Source organism: Oryza sativa, chromosome 2 (assembly GCF_034140825.1).
Source record: "Oryza sativa Japonica Group chromosome 2, ASM3414082v1".
NCBI lineage: Eukaryota > Viridiplantae > Streptophyta > Magnoliopsida > Poales > Poaceae > Oryza > Oryza sativa.
Window position 1 is genome coordinate 27,634,364 of NC_089036.1, and position 19,267 is coordinate 27,653,630.

The window sequence follows — 19,267 nt, forward strand, 5'->3', positions numbered from 1 at the left end:
AATCCCATCTAAACCTGATATTCTGATCTGCCCATCCCCCAACCCCAAGAATCCCTCACCCAAGGCCGGCTACAACCCTAGCTTGGAGCTTCACCTTAGGCTCTATAAATAGAGCACTCTGTAAAGGGTCACTACCTTATTACAGTGAGACTGTGGGAATAGTAGTAGCTGCGGCTGTGGATGCACAGCTTGGGAGAAAAGCAGTACAGGTCATGTGGGCTTATCAAAGGGGCGCTTACTGAGAGTTCTTTGGCATTCTGTCCACCTCCTTGTCGAATCCTCAGAGACAGAAATCTCATATCTGTTGATCTTGGAGGTGGGCATACTGCCAATGGAGCTGTGTAGGCCTCCCTTTGTAAAACCCATATGACTCAAAATCAAGAGAGAGAGGGTCTTGTTAATTAGATCTGATTAGTTCTTTGGAAACCCTAACCAAGCCTGGTTGATTCTTGCCTTATTTATTTGGTTCTTTTAATTGTTTGGGGGGGGGGGCTCTTGTTATCTTGGCTGATTTGTAGAGCAAAGCTACCTCCATATGGCGGTTCTTTGATATCTTCTTTTTCGGCGATCTTTGATTTCCTCACATCTTGAGTGCTTCATGTTGGGAAAGATAAGGCCTTCCTCCATTTTAGCATCCCTCTTTCTGGATCTATCTTTCTCATCTTTGATTATTCTAGGGGTATGTTCTTGAAGAATCTAATCTCTAGTTCTTGATTTGTTGCTGTTTCGCCATGCAGGATTGGAGAACATCTCAATAATCACCATCGTCAAACAAGAGAAAACATACTAGTACTCAGTACATACTCTCGCTGAACTTGTGAGTGGTACTCGACTCGATCCTAACATGCATGCTTCACTTCGATCGGTTCTCTCTGTGACCTTTCTTGGTTAGGGTTTGGGTTTTGTGCCTGTGACTGGTGATGGTAATGATGAGATGCGGCATTCTTTTTCTTTGCCTTATCATTTCCTCCCTCTGTACATGCATCGATCTGCTCCGCCTTTTCTTCTCTCCTGTTCCAATATATATTTTGCTGTAAATATATGAGCGCAAGTTGCGGGCAGAAATTTCATGCGCTTCATGATTTCGGTGGCAGAACTCAGCGTGCACCAGTCACCAGTGCACAGTACAGCTGTCTGTGCGTCAAATTTTGTTTAGATCGGTCTTTTCATATTTCAAATGCGAATGCTCCCGGTCTTGGGGGTATATAGGAGTAGATGATAGTCCATGGCCTGTGTCCTCTAGATCTCCAAGTAGCTTTGCCCAATACAGGTTAATCATTACCTGCTTGGAGTACAGTGGACCATTAGCTTTATGTACAGTATATAGTATGTGCTGGTATATGACAGTATACTAGTACATGTTAGTATAGTGTATACTCCTATGATTACTTATTATATATTGGTCACATATCTGCCATTCTACCTCACGCAAGAACATGGAAACGTACGTGCAATTGCAAATACATCCTGTTTCATCATTATTGTGTGCAATCTCGGTTGCAGTTTTTTCAGCAGACTGATACTACTATAGCATTTTACTGTAATTTGGAGTCTGAAGTTTGATCGTGACGACATTGATCGATTGCTTGTGCCTGTTGCTACTACTTTTGTCTTTCCAAATACAGTGCAACATTACATAGGCCAGTCATGTTCTTGGTGGCATTCCTATATGTATATATGTAGTATCATCTACAAGTGATTCAAACTTGCTGTATGATAACCGAATGATGTTATGCAAAGTTCATAGCAATGTTCTCGATCAAAATAGACATGGAGAAGACTGCAGTATTTACTTGTATTTTTTTGTAGGATCATTTACATCATTTTGTTTTAGAGTACTGTCTAAGAATTTTGTGTTATTCGGTTATTCATGACCAGTTGCTACTGGATAGCATGATATGTTCATGTGAGTTTTTTCTTTGTTGGGCTGTGTGCATCTGATATATGCAGATGATGGGGTGTAATTTAATTTCTTAATGCTTTTCATTATGTACAAAAAATATGCCTGTGTTCTTCATGCACCTGCATCCATGAATTAAAAAAATAGTGCATAAAAGGTTCTAGATATATGACACCAAGTGGTGTTCTATGCTTCTGTTATTGAATTGATTAGCACACTTAAACTTGTAATTGTTTCTAAATGACGATTGAGCAGTTATCTCTCTTTTTTTTTCTGTTTTTTGTCCACTTTCTTAGCTAGACAGTTTCAGTAACCTGATTATTGATAATTCTAAGTGGTCCAGTTTTGTTCAGACTGGCTTCAAAATATAGTACTCTAGTGTGCAGTATCGTTCGTATTGTTTGATCACCATATATTGCGAGTTTTGCATTATGTTACACTCCTTTATTATGTTTTTCTTAAGGATGACTACTAACTTTACCAAGGTGAACCGACCCTATTGACATGCTTTGTTCTGTATCAGCTGCTAGGAAGAGCAGTCTGGTGGCACATAACTATTTGGGACATTTAAGAAAATTTTGGTCAAACTATTAAAACTTTGCCATCAGTTTTATGTTGGACTATGTTTTAACAGTATATTTTCCAAGGGAAATCTATGCATACTATTTATTTTGTTTTTATGAACATTGGAGAGAAGTTATCGATGCTTAAAGTTTTAACAGTTTTGTTCCAATCTTTTCTTAGACGGTAAATATTTATGTCCAGAAGTTGATTATTTCGTTAATTGTGTGCTGTGATCCCATTGTCTAATTGTGTACGATCAGATCCCATTGTTCAACAGGTTTGTGATTTTGTCTGAAGTTGACGTCATCATTTATTTCCATTATATGATTACGTTTATCAAGTACTCCTGTGGCGTGTAGTTTTGCTGAACCTGGACAGCAAATTTATTTTACCTGGCCCTCGTTCTGCAATTGATTCTCAACAGCCACATTTCATGGTGTACTTTCTCTAATTGAATCATAACACCTGGCAGTCACTCTCACGCTAGCTGTGTTTGTGACGGCCCGCTGTTACTGTTTGCTCCGGCTTGATAATAATCGTCACTCGTCGTTTTGGACACGGTCTCAAAAAAAAACAATTCTGATTATTATTTTTTATTATAATATGTATAAAAATGTTAACAATTATATGATTTTATTAAAGTACTTTAATCTATATATGTAGTCACTATATTTAAAAGACAAATACTTAAAAATGATTCATAATAAAAAAATTTGAAGTTTGACCTTGTCTTAGAGCCTGTTTGGTACAGCTCTAACTCCTAAATTTAGCTTCAGGAGTTGGGACTGGAGTGGAGTTGTGGAGCTGTCTAAGGCCCTATTTGTTTAGGCTTATTGTTTGGCTTTTTTTTTTTGAAGCCATAAGCCACTCTAACACTATTAAGCCAAAAGCTAGGTTGGAGAAGCTTTTTTTGGTTTATGTGAGGTTGATGTATGACTTCAGCACTAAACTTAGGACATTAAATCTACCGGCTTATAAATCATATAAGCCAATAATTTGACTTAAAAGTCTAAGCCAATAAGCCTAAGCCTAAACAAAGAGGGCCTAAACCCAGCTCCACAACTCTAGTTCATTTTGTGAGAGAGCTCCACCCAACTCCACTTCTAGTTTTGGTGGAGCTGAAACTGTTTGGCTGAGTTCCAACTACAGGAGGTGTGGAGCTCGAGCTCGAGCTGTGCCAAACAGGCCCTTTGTCTAAAACGACAATTATTATTAGTTCGGAAATAGCAGTAGGTTTTGTCTATCAAGATTAATTTTTAGATTGGCCGTCACATCATGTCATGCAGTCCTATAATATAAGAGATTTTGAGTTTTTGACTACAACGTTTGACCACTTGTCTTATTCAAATTTTTTTTGAAATTATTATTTATTTTATTTCTGACTTACTCCCTTCGTCCCAAAAAAAAGACAAACCCTGATTTCGGTGTCCAACGTTTGACCGTCCGTCTTATTTAAAAAAATATTAAAAAATTAAAAAGATAAGTCACGTATAAAGTATTAATCATGTTTTATCATCTAACAACAACGAAAATAATAATTATAAAATAATTTCATATAAGACGGACAGTCAAACGTTGGCACGGGAACCCACAGTTTGCTTTTTTTTTTGGGACTAAGGGAGTACTTTATTATCAATATTATTTTAAGCATAACTTTTCGTTTTTTATATTTGCAAAAAAATTTTGAATAAGACGAGTGGTGAAACGTTACAAGTAAAAACTCAAAATCTATTATATTGTGGGACGGAGGGAGTATTATTCGAGGGACAACATCAAGATTCGTTCAAAATTAAATGCAACCATATGGGATACATAGGAATTTTTAAATGATGTCATTTAAGGCTCTTTCGTTTCAATGGAAATTCATAAAAATTTTAGAGGATTTTATTTCTATAGGAATTTTTCCTATATAGCTATTTGAATTTAAATCCTATGAAATCCTATGGATTGCATAATGCCATACAAGTTTTGAAGGAATTATAACATAAGATAGATTCTACCTCATGAAAACTTTTCTTTGAGTCTTTTATCTCTCCTCTAGTTCCTATGTTTTTCGTACGGTCCAATCAAACAACCATTCATGTGTTTTTCTCGTGTTTTGCAATCCTTTGTTTTACACTTACATTTATATCAAAATGCTGTGTTTTTCATATTCCTGCGTTTTCTCAATCCTGCGATTCAAAGGGGCCCTTTGCAGCAATTATATCATTTAAAATCAAAGTATTTCACCCTAAAAATCCTCCTATGAACGAAGCTTTGCTATAAATGAAATTCCTTGGCAGCAATTATATCATTTCAAAGTTATCGTAAGTGTTTTTTTAGTGTTTTTTTCAGTGTATTGAGGTTCTTTATTTTTTTCTATTAATTCTTTTATTAATCCAAAGGAGATCTAAATATTTTGGTTGCATGCTTGCGGCTGATAAGCTATAGCGCAAGCGATGGAAGACCTAATTGCCTATACACAAGCGCACTGCAAACAGATCTTGTGGCTTAGTTATGCACACAATTAAGCAATTTCACTCTACCCATGTATGATGGCTTGTTTCACAATTAGCATTTGGATATGATTTAAAATACCATCCCAGGAGAAAGCATTGCAAGAAGATGTGTTGTGCGGTTGCTATCTAGGACTAGGAGTTTCCCTGTTCTCTCGTGTCGATCGAGCAATGCATGCAGAGGGTAGGGTGAGAGCGCCCAACATGGGAATCAAATCATTATGGCCACCACGGCCAAGATTGAACAGATACTGTAAACAATGAAAAACTGGCAGCTTTTTCGTCTATGGTGCGTCGAGTCAATGAGGGAGATCAAGCGTAGGAGTAGCTATACCATTGTGCAGCAACACTCACCTGCAATATCCAATCCACTACCGTGTCGGGAATTTAAGCTGCAATTATTATCCTCCGCTGCCCAGAGAGAAAGATGTGCATCGTGCAAGCTTGTAGAGCTTGTAGGAGTACTCCGTATGCTTGGAAAGGGAAGAAGCACTGCAGCAGTAATCCTACTGCTGCTGGAGAAATGCTTGCCCAACAGCACAAGGGTCAATTCATATCATGCCAAGAGATCCTTTCGATGATGGCCGGGAGATTTTATGCCCAAACAAGGCAACCGGGCGGAGCGTGAGAGGTGGAGAGCGTATAGTGGCGCAGCATCGAGTGGTAGTAGAAGCAGGCTAGCAGCAGCGATCCATGCATGCCGCGTCCCAGGACGCGCAGCCCCACAGTTCTGCATGCGCCATGATGCCGTTCTCTATCCCTCCATCGCTCGCTTGTCCGGCCTCCTCCTTTTGATCTCATCATCGGCAACTATAGTTACATTGCTGCTCCTACCTAGCTAGAGTAGGAGGGGAGAAGAGATATCCTGGGCATGCATGCATTGTTGGCTTGGCTAGGTGCTTGTGGACCTTTTCCAAGCTGAAAAAGCTAAAAGGGTTCTCTACTTCTCTAGCTTGGGGATTTTGGGATGTTCTTGGCAGGCTTTGCGGGAGAACTGCTGGTAGTGTTGACATGCCATGGCAAGGGCGAAAGCGATGGCTTGATTCACTGAGCGCCGTGTATTGCATGGATTGTCTGGGCCTAGCTAGGTTGCAACTTTTCTAGTAGCTGGACAGTGGATTTATTGATCATCTCTCTCTCTCTCTCTCTCTCTCTCTCTCTCTCTCTCTCTTCTTTTTTTTTTGGCAAGACACCAAGGCAAAGAGATTTATGCTAGCTAGCTCATCACAATACCAATGATCGAGCACCCACACTCAGGGTATGTCTTTTTTTTAGACGGAGGAAGTATTTACTGTCATACCGCAGAAAGAAATTGTGGGTTCCGGCCGGTCATCATGCGTAATTCAAGTACTCCATATTCAACACAGCAAGAGGAACTTGTAGTCTTGTAGACAGCTTTGTCAGCTGTTGCAGCAGACGACACGGATAATGAAGAGGGAGACGGGTATCTAGGGGAAGAGACGACCAGAACTGACCTGGGCGGAGTGAGTCCTGGTCCTGGTCCATGAGTAGATGGAAGAGGTTAGCTAGAGGCAGACTGCGCCACCCCAGCCATCTGCTCGGCCACCGGCCCATCGTCGCGCCCACCGCGTCCTTCGCTCCTCCTCCGCCACCGGCCGCCGCAGCCGTCTCCACATCGTCGTCTCATGAGAGATTGGGTGGTTTCGGAACGGTGTACCGACGAACATGCGCAGTGCTCCCCGTACCCTAGTCATCGTGGGCCACTTTTGTTAGAACGACTTTAGAGAAGCATGGGCTTAATGGGCCGCGTGGGTTGCCCTAGGCTGCAGCCGATAGGCTTTCTGCAGGGTCACGCTCGGCCTGTTTCTAGTGGGCCATGTGTAAAAGGTTGGGCTGTCCATGGTTTTCGAAAGGAAAAAGTACACCAAAGGTCCCTCAACTTGTCATCGGGATAAAAAATGTCCTCGAACCGCAAAACCAGATATAAGAGGTCCCTTAACTATACAAAACCGGCCACAGTAGATCCCTCGGCGGTTTAGATCCCGGTTTTATTCTACGTGGCTGCTGAATCAGCGTGGGCCCCACGTGTCAGCCTCCTCTTTCTTTCCCCTCTTCTCTCCCTTCCTCTTCTCCCTCTCTCTTCTCTGGCTTCTTCTCTGGCTCTGGGCAGGCCGGCGCCGGGGCGAGGCGGGGGGGGGGGGGGGGGGGGGGGGGGGGTCCGGCGAGGCGAGGCGGGAGAGGAGGTCCGGCGGCCGACGACGTGGCGGCGGCGGCGGCGGCGGCGGCGGCGAGGGGAGCAAGGTGGATTGGCTGGAGCGAGGGGAGCAAGGCGGAGCTGGTGGGAGGCATCGAAACCGTGGACACCGGCGGCGACGGCGCCGTGGTTACGCCAGGGAGCTGCGGAGGCGAGGGAAGCATTGGATTAAGACTCACGGGAGGCGGAACGGCGGATGAAACTGGCGCTTCCGGCGGTGGCGAAGGCGCCGTCGTACGCGGCGATGGCTTGGACGGCGACGACAAGGTGGGCGAGTAGTCGATCCAGGCATTCACCATCCTACCATTGGTGAGCTCAACCCTGGCGCCATCAAGATCGACAACAGCGGCGGACACCATAATCCCAAGATCCAATCCCACACGATTCCCATTCACATCCCCGAACTGCACATCCATGGCAGGAGAGCGGCGGCGGCGGCGGCGCTGGGTTCGTTGGCTTCTTGGCGTCGACGTCTTCGCCGCCGCTGTCGTGCCAAGAAAACTTGCGTTTTCTCCATGGATTCGGCGTGCTCGAGCTCGACGTCGGCTTCCAAGCGGGAGGATGCAGCGAAGTTGACTTGGCGTTGACAGGGATGAAAGAGATGGACTCGCCGGGGCCGACGGGGAGGTTTCCGACCTCGGGCGTCGGCCATGAGCTTGGTGCCCTTGAGGAAGAGGTGGAAGTCAGGGGAAACCAGCGCGAGAGTGAAGGAGGAACGGAGCGCCGTCCTGAGGTCGCTGACGGTGGCGGAGGCGGCCTCCTCACCCTCGCCGCCGCCGATGCCCTCCCCTGCTCCCGCGTTGTCGTCGTCGCCGCCGCCTTGCTCCCCTGATCCCGCGTCGTCTCCGCTGCCGCCGCCGCCAAGTCGCCGGACCTCCTCCCCCGCCTCTCGCGGCCTCGCCCCGGCGCCGGTTTGCCCAGAGCCAGAGAAGAGAGAGAGAAGAGGAAGGGAGAGAATATTGGAAAGAAAGAGGAGGCTGACATATGGGGCCCACGTGGGTCCCATGCTGACTCAGCAGTCACGTAAGACAAAACTGGGATCAAAACCGCTAAGAGACCTACTGTGACCGGTTTTGTATAGTTAAGGGACCTCAGATATCTGGTTTTGCGGTTCGAGGACGTTTTTTATCCCGATGACAAGTTGAGAGACTTTCGGTGTAATTTTTCCTTTTCGAAAATTCGGTTCAGCGAAAGAAAAGGAAATTAGAGAGAGAGAGAGAGATTTATTTTTTTCCCTGTAATCAAACAAGTGCCTTCTTGTCAATTTAAAATCCTTTCCGTGTATAAAGAAATCTCTGAATTCTGATACAAAACCACACGAGAACAGAGAGATCTCCCGTGTACATCTCTGCCCACGACCGTGGTGGAAACGACCTCAACTTCTAACCGAGCAATCGTATGGATCCGGCCATAGTTTATTATTAGGTGGAAGAGATCAAATCACATCATTACGTTTGCAAACTGCCGAATAGCTTGAAATTTCTTTTTGGGCGCAATCACAGCAGAGCCAATTCCCTGACGTTGACAGGGCTGACGAAAGTCCGGTTGCCGGTGAAGAGCGTCTGCGCGGCGATGGCCGACGCAGCCTGCGTCGGGTGGTTGGCATCCCAGAACAGGTGGTCGTCGCGGTTGTTGCACAGCGGCGCAGTCTCGTCGCACCCGAGCGCTCCAAACGGCCCCGACCCACAGCACCCGGACTCCAGCTCCGTGAAACCTACAGGGACAAATCAAGAATCCATCGATCAGGCTCAAGGTAGACTCACACCATCAAGACAAAGACATTAACGTGTCCATGGGCCGTTTGATTACTCCAGGCGTTCGTGCGCGGGTTGGCGAAGATGAAGGAGACCATGGCGAAGGAGTCGCTGAGGGAGTAGGCCATGCTGGGCAGCTCGTCGGCGAGGTCCCGGAGCGACGCGGCGAGCGTCGGGTAGGACCGCAGCGAGAGGGTGTTGATCGGGCCGTAGCATCCGCGCGTGCCATCCTCCGACAGCCGGCGGGCCCGCTGCGACGGGGTGCAGCCCAGCGGCGTGATGCTGACGACGCTGAACTTCCTCGCGCCTAGCCGGTACAACGCCCTCACGTAAGACCTGTACGCCGCGGCGAAACCCAGCAGAAACTCGCGGTCGTCGCCGTTGCCGCCGGACAAGGAGTACTCGAACATGTCGTTGCTGCCGGTGCTGATGAGGAAGATGGACTTGGAGAGGAGAGTGTTGGTTGTTCTCGAGCCTGACAGCTTCTGCATCATCGCCACCACCTTCGAGAAGTACTGCACTTGCTGGAACATCGGGATTACATCCCCGGCCTTCAGAAAAACAAGTTCGTTTCAGCCCGGGCGGCACGGTCATACGTGTCACGTGTCATATGGTTCAGAATTTTCAGAATAATAACGTGTGTTACTGATTTGTTCAAGTTAAACAAACCCCTTGGCCGGTTTTGTCACCGAGGCCTGATCCGCCTGATGCGAAGTTGATGCCCTTGTACATCTGCGAAACGATGGTCTTCGCTGTCAGCGACAGGTACGCCGGTGGGCTCATTGGGAAGCCGAGCTGCTGAGCTGTTCATCATCGAAGCGTGCCACGCGGCACATGCTGGTTAGTCATCTAAATAGAGGGCACCATATATTCATCTGGGATCGTACGCACCTAGCTGGTCTGCCAAGTTGTAGCCATTGCTGAACCGGCCGGTCGGCGTCGAGCCGGTGAAGTCCACGCCGTGCTTGGGGTAATTGGCTCGGGCCTGCTTGGTGATGTTCAGGTAGTTGTTGTTGCCCACGTCAACCGTCGAGTCGCCGAACACGAAGACCGCGGGGGCAAGCTGTGTCGCCTCCGCCGCGACCCCAAGCAAGCACAAAGCCACCAGCACGTATGAGAAACTATGGCTGCCCATTGGCACACCTGCTCTCTGCTCTCTGCTCTCCTCAGCTTCGGGTGATGGATGCTTCAGCCTTTGTGACCGTAGATATATATACAAGAATATGCACCAGAAAGAAATATACTGTCGATTCTCGAATATGATCACCAAAGCACCAACTTGTTAATTCAATTGCCGTCCACGTCCATTCTGTATTGCTGTTCATTCTCTAGCGCAATCAAACAAACTGGTGTTTTCACCCTCTGAAGAATTCCATTTGGCCTGCAGATCGGTAACCTGGAGTGGCAGTGGTGAAGAGCCGAGACGGCGACTTCAGGACAGATACACAACTGGCGCAAGCTGAGGACATACCAACTGGGACCAAGAACGGCATGGCCGGCATATGTGTATGTACCTACATGTTTAGAGTTTGTATTCCGATTTGGCACCAAGTAAGCAGCTGCGATGTCCTTGGCTCATCCGCTCCAGGCTCAAATTATCCCGACTTGGGAACACAAACACCGCAAATACCAACAAGGGCAACAATAATAACGGAGATGACATTTTGGTATGTGTATCCAAACTACACCACCGCCTAAAGCACAAGCCACTGATGAACACAGCCCAGCATATCCTACGCACCAATATCACCAGACAAACAGACACATAGTCGGCGACGTACAACAATTAGTAGTACTACGTTACACGGTGACACTGCCACGCTCTAGCTAGTGCTGGTCATCCACCAGCTGCCTGAAATTTATCGGCGCAGCGAAGCGGACCGAGCCGTTGTATATGGCCGCGGCGGCGATCTTGGACGTGGCGTGCGTCGGGTGCAGCAGGTCCCAGAAGAGGTAGTCGTGCCGGTTGTCGCACAGCGTGGCGTTCGGCGTGCACCCGGACTCGCCGTTGAACTTGCCGGAGCCGCAGCAAGCCGTCGTGACCTCCTTGAATCCTGCACACCAATGCCGTGTCACGAAACTCTGAACCTTGCGTTGGTCAGAAATCCGAAACTGAAGCGTAGAATGTTCAGATACCGAGTCGTTGGGGATGCTTCATGATGCTTTGCACCACGGCATGGGAGCTCCCGATGGAGTACTTGAAGCCGCTGAAGCTCACGCTGAGGCCGTGCATGGCGTCCTTGACTCCCTTGTTCAACCCACGGGCCAGCTCGTTGAGGACGTCGATGCAAGCGCCCAGCGGTTGCAGGCTTCTCGGGTAGGGGCAGCACCCGATCGGCGGGACGTCGATCACGGCGAACTTCCTCGCCCCGAGAACGTACAGATCCTGCCGCGCTCACGCGTCAACTTTCAGTTAGATTCTTTGTGTTTCTTCGCCGTAAAATTGTGTGATGAGAGACAAGCGAAAGGTGGTTTTACCTTGACATGATTTGTGTAGAGCGATACGAGATTGGTGACGAACCGCTGCATCTCCGCGGACGACGGCGTGCTGTTCGCGGAGAAGAAGGCGAAGATGTCGTTGCCGCCGGTGCTGATCAGGAACAGGGATCTCGACAGCACGGTGTCAGCGGCTTGCTGGCTGATGCGTGCTGAGATGTTGCGTTGCACGGCGGCGAATTGCTGCACTTGCTTGCTCATTGGGATGATGGATTGACCCTGCACACACGTGTTTCGTCGTCATCAGCCGGTGTTCAGCGAAAAATCGTGCAGTGGCTTTGGGTTTATGCCGACGTGCTTACTGTTGAGTCGAGAATGCCTGATCCTGCAGAGGCAAAGTTTGTTCCCTGGAGCCCCCTGAACAATGGGTTGCTGGTTTTGTTAGCCACGGCGAGGAACGGTGGGGGGCTGCGCCTGAATCCCATGTTAAGAGCTGACAGAGGTTGAAGAATATTGTGATCCTCGAGATATACAACAAAAATGCAAGCGCTACTCCGTGCTCGTGGCTTACACATTCCCCATAATAATACTAACTATTAGAGCAAGTTTAATAGTATAGCCAACTACTAGCTTCAATTTATTTATAGCCAATCTAATAGCTCATTCATACAATAGTTACTTATAAGTATATACTACACCATTAATATATGGTCCCACCTCTCATATGCACAATGTATTATAGTCCATGCTGCAACTGGCTACAAGTTTATAGCCCGTCTTCTTTATCTCTCTTCTCTTCTCTTCTCCATATGTGCTTACAACTGACTTGTACCCTGCTATTGTACTCGCTCTTACTACTATAGAAGCAATGATCCCGATAAAGCCTAACTAACATGAAACCATTATTCATCCATATGTCAAACCTTTACTGATCAATCTCTAACTGTTGGAGAAGCATTATAGATTGGAATTCGATATTTAACCATTCCTGATCGGAAAAGTTAGCGACATGTAAGCAATGGTTCTCAGCTGAGAAACATTACATATCAGGCAAGAAGAGTACATGACGAAAACACCTTCCTTCTCCCTCTAGGCCACAACACCATCCTTCTATTTAATGCATGGCCAAGGCCCTTCTTGGTCTCTTCCATGGCCAATGAGCCTAGGTCCGCCATGCTTCTTGCCCTACCCTCCCCACCAGTGACCAAACCCCTCATGTCAAAATATATAATGAACGACATACGCTTTGAGAAAGTCCTTTTAGCACCTAGGCTAGCCACCGCAGGTTTGGTGAGGAAAACAATACCATGAGAAGAAAATATAGTACGCATCGCGAAAACGATTATGCTACAGACGCGCTAAGCGCAACTACATTTAGATGTAGAAAAACCGCATCTAGACAACATAAAAAAAAGGAAAAACACCTATAATATTATTGTAATAGGATCTTCGAGATCGACTCGGAACAAAGCGAAATGTGTGTGTATTGTATTCATCATACCTGAAATCTTAAGATGCTATCACATTGGAAAATATATATATATATATATAATAGTTACAAATATTAATTTTATTATCGATGTTGATGTTTCGCGTACGATTAAATCTTTATTTTCTTTTATAAGGCATTTGCCAGCAAAAAATGTATTTGAATTTTTCAAATACGTGCGCTGCTCACATTATCGTATTTTGGCATTATCTCCCAATCTCCATCCCAAACAGTCCCAACGCTTAAAAAGGCGATCGCATGACCTCGATGTTGGACCGTACGTCAGATCGTGTCTGCTGTAGATTTGTCATGTGTGCCGTAGATTTTGGTACCAATTCGGACATGCAATGAGTGCGTGGTGGCCCGGATCAAGGCTAGTACATGCAAGCGGGTCAGCCATTTATGTGCGACAAGCGCCAAGTCTCGAGTGATCGGTCCATTCAGCCGCGCCCGCCTGCCAACAGCCGGACACTGCCACTCTTTGCAAGCATCGCTTCCCAAAGCCTGTGTGCCTGCGCCCCGTGCGGAAGTGGAGCAGCAGCGAATTAAATTTGAAAAATACTGTTCATTCAATTTTATTTTTAAAAATATTTAGGATGTAATTTATTTTTATAGAAATATACAGTCGATCTCATACAACCGAAAATAAAAATAATATAGGGGTGACATCAACGACGGTATCGTGGGGCGACCGCACGACCGCGCGCTGTCGCAGGAATGACGAGCGGTCTCGCTCATGCAGAGAGCGACACCATCCCAAACTCCATTTGGTTAGTGACTAATGATCTAATTAACTATTTAACTAATAATAATTAATGATTACTTAATAATTGCTAATCATAATAATTAATCACTAATTAACCATTTTGAAATCTGGTATCGTTCTTTCATTTCGCAAGACCGCGCAGTCTCGCGCGATACCGCCCGCGAAGTCGCACCACCTCACATTCGCATAATGATTGTGCAAGATCAACGGTATAATTTTTTTAAAAAATAAATCTCGAATATTTCTAAAAATAAAATGAATTAACAATATATTTTCAAATTTAATTCGGGCAGCAACGAGCCAACTATCGATTTAAGCATAGGCGACCTCTGGAATGTGTGCGCCACAGTGGCACACTGCCCTGGCGTTGCGCACTTCACAGTTCTGAAGTATGGGGTTCTTCTTCAAAACATTTTTTATGTTCTATTTACTCCCTCTCAAAATATTGTTATATTAAGATAAGATATGATCCATAAAACAAAAACAAATCTAAACATACTCTCCGTAGTTTTTTTTTTTACAAAGGTAGTATGGCACAACCTTTGTTGGTTTTTTTTGGGACGGAGGGAGTATGCGACAATCTCTCCGTTTTCAAAGCAATTTCCACTTCTTGCCTTCGGTAATTGGACCGCGGAAATAGTATAGAGACGAAGACTTAATCGTCTCCAGTCTTCACCCCTACTCAACTCTAGCACCGTTACAAAACTTGCAATGCCGAAGTTGACAAAAAACATGCAGAAAAAACGAAACAATCACCGGCTATATACGTGGTTGTCAGATATGCAACGATGCCAGCCGCTACTATACCGCGAAGTGCCGAAGTATACTCGCATCGCATGGCAAGCAGAGTCGCGAGGCAATACAGCACAGGAAAGACGGGCGGCGAAGCTGTACGTACCCAAGAAGTCGACGCCGTTGTACCCGTTGCTGAACCGGCCGGTGGGCCGCGACGTGGGGAAGTCAATGCCGTTGTGCGGGAAGTTTGCCCGCGGCACGGCGGCGCCGGTCAGGTAGTTGTTGTTGCCGACATCGGCCGTGGAGTCGCCGAACACGTATATCGCCGGCACCTTCGCCGCCGCCGCCGCGGTGATACAGATGGCCACAGCAACAAGCGCAATCGGCGGTAGCATCTGTCCAGCCATGCCGGACTGCGAGGTGCAGTCCGCTGGCTCTGGGTGGGGGCTGAACGGCAAACCTATCCCTTGTTTGCTTTTGGGAAAGGGAGGGGCCGCGACCGGAGCGGCAATGGCGCACTTTAAAGGGCGACGATGGCGAGCTGCGTACGGCCAACGCCTTTTATTGAGACCGGCAAGGCGTGGCACAGCACTTAGACCAAGTAGTAGTACAAAGTTCTTTACTTGGCTTAGCTTTGGTAAAGAGAGATGTGAATGTGACCTGGTCACCTGGCTATCGCGCAAAACGTTGCTCCTCCTCCTGGGTTGGTCATGGGGGTCTCCTGGTCGACCAGGAGACAGTCTACTACTCTCGTACTCCTACACGGGAAGAGTAACTGGATATACAGCGAAGAAAGTCGATCGATCAAGGTATCCTACTATCCTGGCTCCTACATGTACTTGTGACAAAACCAAGAAGATCCCTCAGTCTACTTGTCCAGCAAACCCCGTCAAATTTACTCGCCACGATCTCATGCTCCCTGGTGGTCCTACAGGCGAATTATATCGGCATGATGTTCTAAGTGCCTTTGGATACTCTGTCTCTCAAGAGTAATTACTGCTACTTTTCACAGAAAATCGATCCCCGGGAGGCCGGGACTGAGTGGGGGTAACTTAGCTTGATCAGAACCGATTACTTGGATCAACCCCGTTGTCCATAGGAACATATTCTACCAACCACTCGATGCATTTGTACAGGCAGGAACCTTAACACGTCTACAAGCCTTGAAGCATAGAGAAAGGCAGCCGGAATCCAATGATACGGTAATTACTTTCGATGTTTGCATTTGATAATGCTCCAGTGGGATGAATAGGCAGCCTTATGGCTGGGCACACAAGTTTGCGCTGGCCGATTCTTCTACGCTTAAATAAGCACCCAATAATTATATCTTTACGTTTAGTTCTTTTCATACTGTATTGTTCTTACCATCACTTACAACTGAAGCTAGCCTGCCAGATGCACCTTTTTTTGCCCAGGCAGAAAAAGAAGATCCCATGCACAGCATGGCTTTTTTTCAATCTTTCTCCTGTTGAAAGCAACGAAAATAAAACGACAGCAGTGGGCAGCGCAACCTTTTCCTTTTGAGACTCGGGCAGTAAGAGCAGGTACAATAGCATGCTATAAGCCAGCTGCAAACATATTTAAAGAAGATAAATAAAGAGAGAAGAGCAGTGGGCTACAGATTTGTAGCCAGCTGTAGCACGGACTCCAAGACATAGTGTGTGTATGACAGGTGGGACCAGGTATTAATATTATAGTATATAACTATTGTATAAATGAGTTATTAGATTGACTATAGATGAATTAGAGTTAGTAGTTGGCTATACTATTAAACTTGCTCTAAGAGCACCCGCAATGTTAAAGTAAGGTGCTATCTATAAAACATGTATCTCTCAGCAATAGACTAGATTAATAGTAAACCATCTCAATAGTATGTCTACATGGGTATCTATAGCTCTCTAATACATTGTCTCGTTTTTCTCTGTATACTATCTCCAGGTTAGTAGATAGCTTTGTTCTCTCTCTTCATTTAATCTCTTTCAAGTAGGAAAATATGTTGATATGGATCTCTTAGAGCCTGTAGATAACTATCTCTCTTCATTTAATCTCTTTCAAGTAGGAAAATATGTTGATATGGATCTCTTAGAGCCTATAGATAACTATTGTGGATGCCCTAATCAGTCTCCGCTCACTTTCAGATTTTTCTGACAGCTGCACGAACACCTTTTCACCCGTTTACCGTGCCACTGCAGAGGTTGAATGATTGCATCACTTCTTTTTTTTACTGTGTGCAAGTAGCTATTCTCCAAGACGTACGCTAGCGATATGGTGGTTAGTACTCGTAGTTTAATCCTTTGATCGAGTTGGCACCACGAGTGCAGAGAGTACTTAAGCGGGATCTTTGCAAACTCTAGTTTATTGCGCCTTTTTTTCTCCACTCCCCAAAGGCACATAATCGTATCCACCAACTTGGTACTAGAACTCTCGTCTTTTTCATCCTTCCTACTAGTAGTACTATTTTCAATTCTACGTGCAGGCCAGAGCACTCGATTCGTTGATCACGCACGCGCGACAAGCCTCGACAGTCGACAAGTGCACCGGCACACGGTCGTACGATTTCCAGTATGTCTCTCTCTGTATCTTCTCGCATCTAGGAGTAGAGCTCTAGGCCGTCGTAGGATCGCGTAGAACATGGGCTGCTTTGGCATCAACGTGACCATGAGGCCCAAGAGCGCTGGCACGGACGAAGTTACCAGCCACCACGTCGTTTTCTCTCCTCTGTTCCTTTGCGCGCGCGTGCGGGAGCGCGTGCAGGCTCGTGTACCGTGCGGATTCCGTCGCCAAGAGGTTTGGTACATGACACGCTGGGGCGTGTGTTTGGTTGGCATGTTCTCAAACCCGCATTGCTGCTTGAGCGCAAGCGCCAAAGTGTACACGCTTGTTCTGTTCGCGTACGCTGCAATATCCGTCTCTCGGAGAGGAGGCCCAGATATTGTCTTCTCTCTCACTTCTCGATTACAAGGCCCATCCAAAGATGGATGGCCCAAGAAAATATTACGCCTTGCCAACTGAAAAGCCCATAAGAGTTTCAAAAGAAGCCCATGAGAACAAGGTCCGCCAGTCAATCCACGTACCAGTTGGCTCGCGGTGTCTGTTACTCTCGTTTCACACTGGCCCGCAATGCACACTACCAATGAACCAAGAGCGGACCAATACATGAGGCACATGATTGAGAAGATCTAGTAGAAAATGTGATCACAATGCAGTGTACCCCAGTAGAGTAGTACAGTACAACTGTACAAGGCAACAATATATTCTGGGCAGAAATCATTAATACCAAGGCAGAATGCCCAGCCCAAAACCAATACAAGAGTGCCAATAATAATTAAACAAACTCAACATCTAGTACTTGACTATAGCAAACTGAAGCCCGTACCCCACACGAAACACAAACTTCGATCACTGATCGGGCTTCGCTGACCAGGCCTTGACCAATCTTGACACGAACTTAACAAAGCTGCAGTGCAGAAAAAGCACCAAACTAACACACGCCAAACACTTCCAAATTCCAACCATGGCCTGGTCTCACACACGCCCCAATTAAGCGCTGCTCTTGTGCTCGCCGGTGGCGGCGGCGGCGGTCTTGTCTTCCTCGCCGGAGCCCTTGTGGTAACCGGGCAGTTTCTCCATGATCTTGCCCAGTATACCCTTCTTCTCCTTCCCATCCGGGCTGCTCACTTCCTCTGTAGCCGGCGGTGGGTGTGCTGGCGCCGGAGTAGTGGCAGGAGCAGCCGGTGAGGCGGCCGGCGGCGGCACAGCAGTTGCGTCTTCCGGCTTCTTGTGGCCGCCGGGCAGCTTCTCCTTGATCTTGTCGAGGAAGCCCTTCTTCTCCTCCTCGGGTGCACGTGGCAGGGTCGCCTCCGTCTTGGCGTGATCACCCTCGATCTTCTCCACGGGGACGGCGGTGTCGTGGTGGTGATCGCCGTGAGTCACCACGGGAGCAGGAGCTGGCGTGGGCGCGGCCGTCACCACGGATGCAGGCGGAGCCGGCGCGGGGAAGCCCGTCGCCGCGGGCGGAGGAGCATGCTCACCGGCATGGTCCTTGTGGCCGGGCAGCTTCTCCTTGATCTTCTCCTTGAGCCCCTTCTTCTTCTTCCTCTTGACCACCTCGCCGTTGTCATCGATCACCTCCTCTTCCTCATCACTCGACTGTTGCACACAACGATTAAAGGTCATGAAACCTTCTATAATTACTAAAAAGTCTGTAACTAATTAAAGCTAGATCATGCATGTGTGCACTTACCGAGCTGGAGCTGGAGCTGGATCGGTGCAGCTTGGAGAGGAGGCTCTCCTTCTTCTCGCCCTCGGCGTGGTGCTCCTCCTTCTTTGGCTCTTCCACGGAGACCTTCTCCATGCCGGTGACAAGCTCCTCCTCATGCTTCTTCTCCTCCGGCTGATCGTCCTTCTTCCTGCCAAGGAGGTTGTCGAAGAGGCCCCTGTCCTTCACCTCCACCTGCTCTGCAGCCTCGCCACCCTGGTGGCTCTCCGTGTTCCTCTCATCCTCCATGATCGATCGATGGATTCAGCTAAAGCCTCTCGAGAACTAAAGTAATCAAACAACAGATCAGCAAGAACTATTCGCTCTTGACTTGTTTGAGCTGTGACGAGTCGCTTTTGCTTTCGGATGAAGAAGGTGGCGAGGCAGATGCCCTCCTTATATAGCGGAGGGGATCGAAAGGTGCGGCGTTTGTATCGTACGTACGCGTAGGCGACGCGAGGACAAGAAGCGTGGGCGGGAAATGGCGACGAGATGGGGGGCAGGCAGAGGCAGGCAGCGGGTGAGCCAGTGGCGCCGCGACGCGTGTCGGCAATCGCGTGGGGCGGCCGGCTGGTTCCGACGTGGCGGTGCCTCGGGACGGGTGGACGCATCGGGAGAGGTCGGCGCCATGTGGAGCCAGACGGCCGTGTCACCG

General features: G+C 47.4%; 3 protein-coding genes across 3 annotated transcripts; all 3 read right to left on the minus strand.

The window, feature by feature from the left end:
* Positions 1 to 8,670: 8,670 nt before the first annotated feature.
* On the minus strand, positions 8,671 to 10,063 carry LOC107276727 (GDSL esterase/lipase At5g55050). Its single transcript, XM_015768768.3, has 4 exons — positions 9,820 to 10,063; positions 9,598 to 9,731; positions 8,984 to 9,479; positions 8,671 to 8,888 (listed from the first exon to the last, which is right to left on the minus strand). The coding sequence occupies exons 1-4, from the start codon at positions 10,061 to 10,063 to the stop codon at positions 8,671 to 8,673; spliced, it is 1,092 nt and encodes a 363-aa protein (XP_015624254.1).
* Positions 10,064 to 10,565: 502 nt separating this feature from the next.
* On the minus strand, positions 10,566 to 14,889 carry LOC4330264 (GDSL esterase/lipase At5g55050). Its single transcript, XM_015768064.3, has 5 exons — positions 14,518 to 14,889; positions 11,727 to 11,857; positions 11,407 to 11,643; positions 11,065 to 11,314; positions 10,566 to 10,982 (listed from the first exon to the last, which is right to left on the minus strand). Exons 1-5 carry the CDS (start codon positions 14,759 to 14,761, stop codon positions 10,756 to 10,758), a joined length of 1,089 nt encoding a protein of 362 aa, XP_015623550.1. The 5' UTR covers positions 14,762 to 14,889; the 3' UTR covers positions 10,566 to 10,755.
* Positions 14,890 to 17,515: 2,626 nt separating this feature from the next.
* LOC4330265 (dehydrin DHN1-like) lies at positions 17,516 to 18,980 on the minus strand. Its single transcript, NM_001401918.1, has 2 exons — positions 18,598 to 18,980; positions 17,516 to 18,503 (listed from the first exon to the last, which is right to left on the minus strand). The coding sequence occupies exons 1-2, from the start codon at positions 18,859 to 18,861 to the stop codon at positions 17,895 to 17,897; spliced, it is 873 nt and encodes a 290-aa protein (NP_001388847.1). The 5' UTR covers positions 18,862 to 18,980; the 3' UTR covers positions 17,516 to 17,894.
* Positions 18,981 to 19,267: the final 287 nt, after the last annotated feature.

Bases quoted from the DNA above. Each gene is read 5' to 3' on its own strand.
- LOC107276727 (XM_015768768.3), bottom strand. From the start codon at position 10,063: ATGGGCAGCCATAGTTTCTCATACGTGCTGGTGGCTTTGTGCTTGCTT. The intron at 9,480-9,597 runs GTTTGTTTAACT...GTTTTTCTGAAG, and splicing joins GTGACAAAACCGGCCAAGGG to GCCGGGGATGTAATCCCGAT. The intron at 8,889-8,983 runs GTAATCAAACGG...TTGTCCCTGTAG, and splicing joins CCCGCGCACGAACGCCTGGA to GTTTCACGGAGCTGGAGTCC.
- LOC4330264 (XM_015768064.3), bottom strand. From the start codon at position 14,761: ATGGCTGGACAGATGCTACCGCCGATTGCGCTTGTTGCTGTGGCCATC. The intron at 11,644-11,726 runs GTAAGCACGTCG...ACGTGTGTGCAG, and splicing joins CAGGCATTCTCGACTCAACA to GGTCAATCCATCATCCCAAT. The intron at 11,315-11,406 runs GTAAAACCACCT...TGAGCGCGGCAG, and splicing joins TCTACACAAATCATGTCAAG to GATCTGTACGTTCTCGGGGC.
- LOC4330265 (NM_001401918.1), bottom strand. From the start codon at position 18,861: ATGGAGGATGAGAGGAACACGGAGAGCCACCAGGGTGGCGAGGCTGCA. The intron at 18,504-18,597 runs GTAAGTGCACAC...TGTGTGCAACAG, and splicing joins CCAGCTCCAGCTCCAGCTCG to TCGAGTGATGAGGAAGAGGA.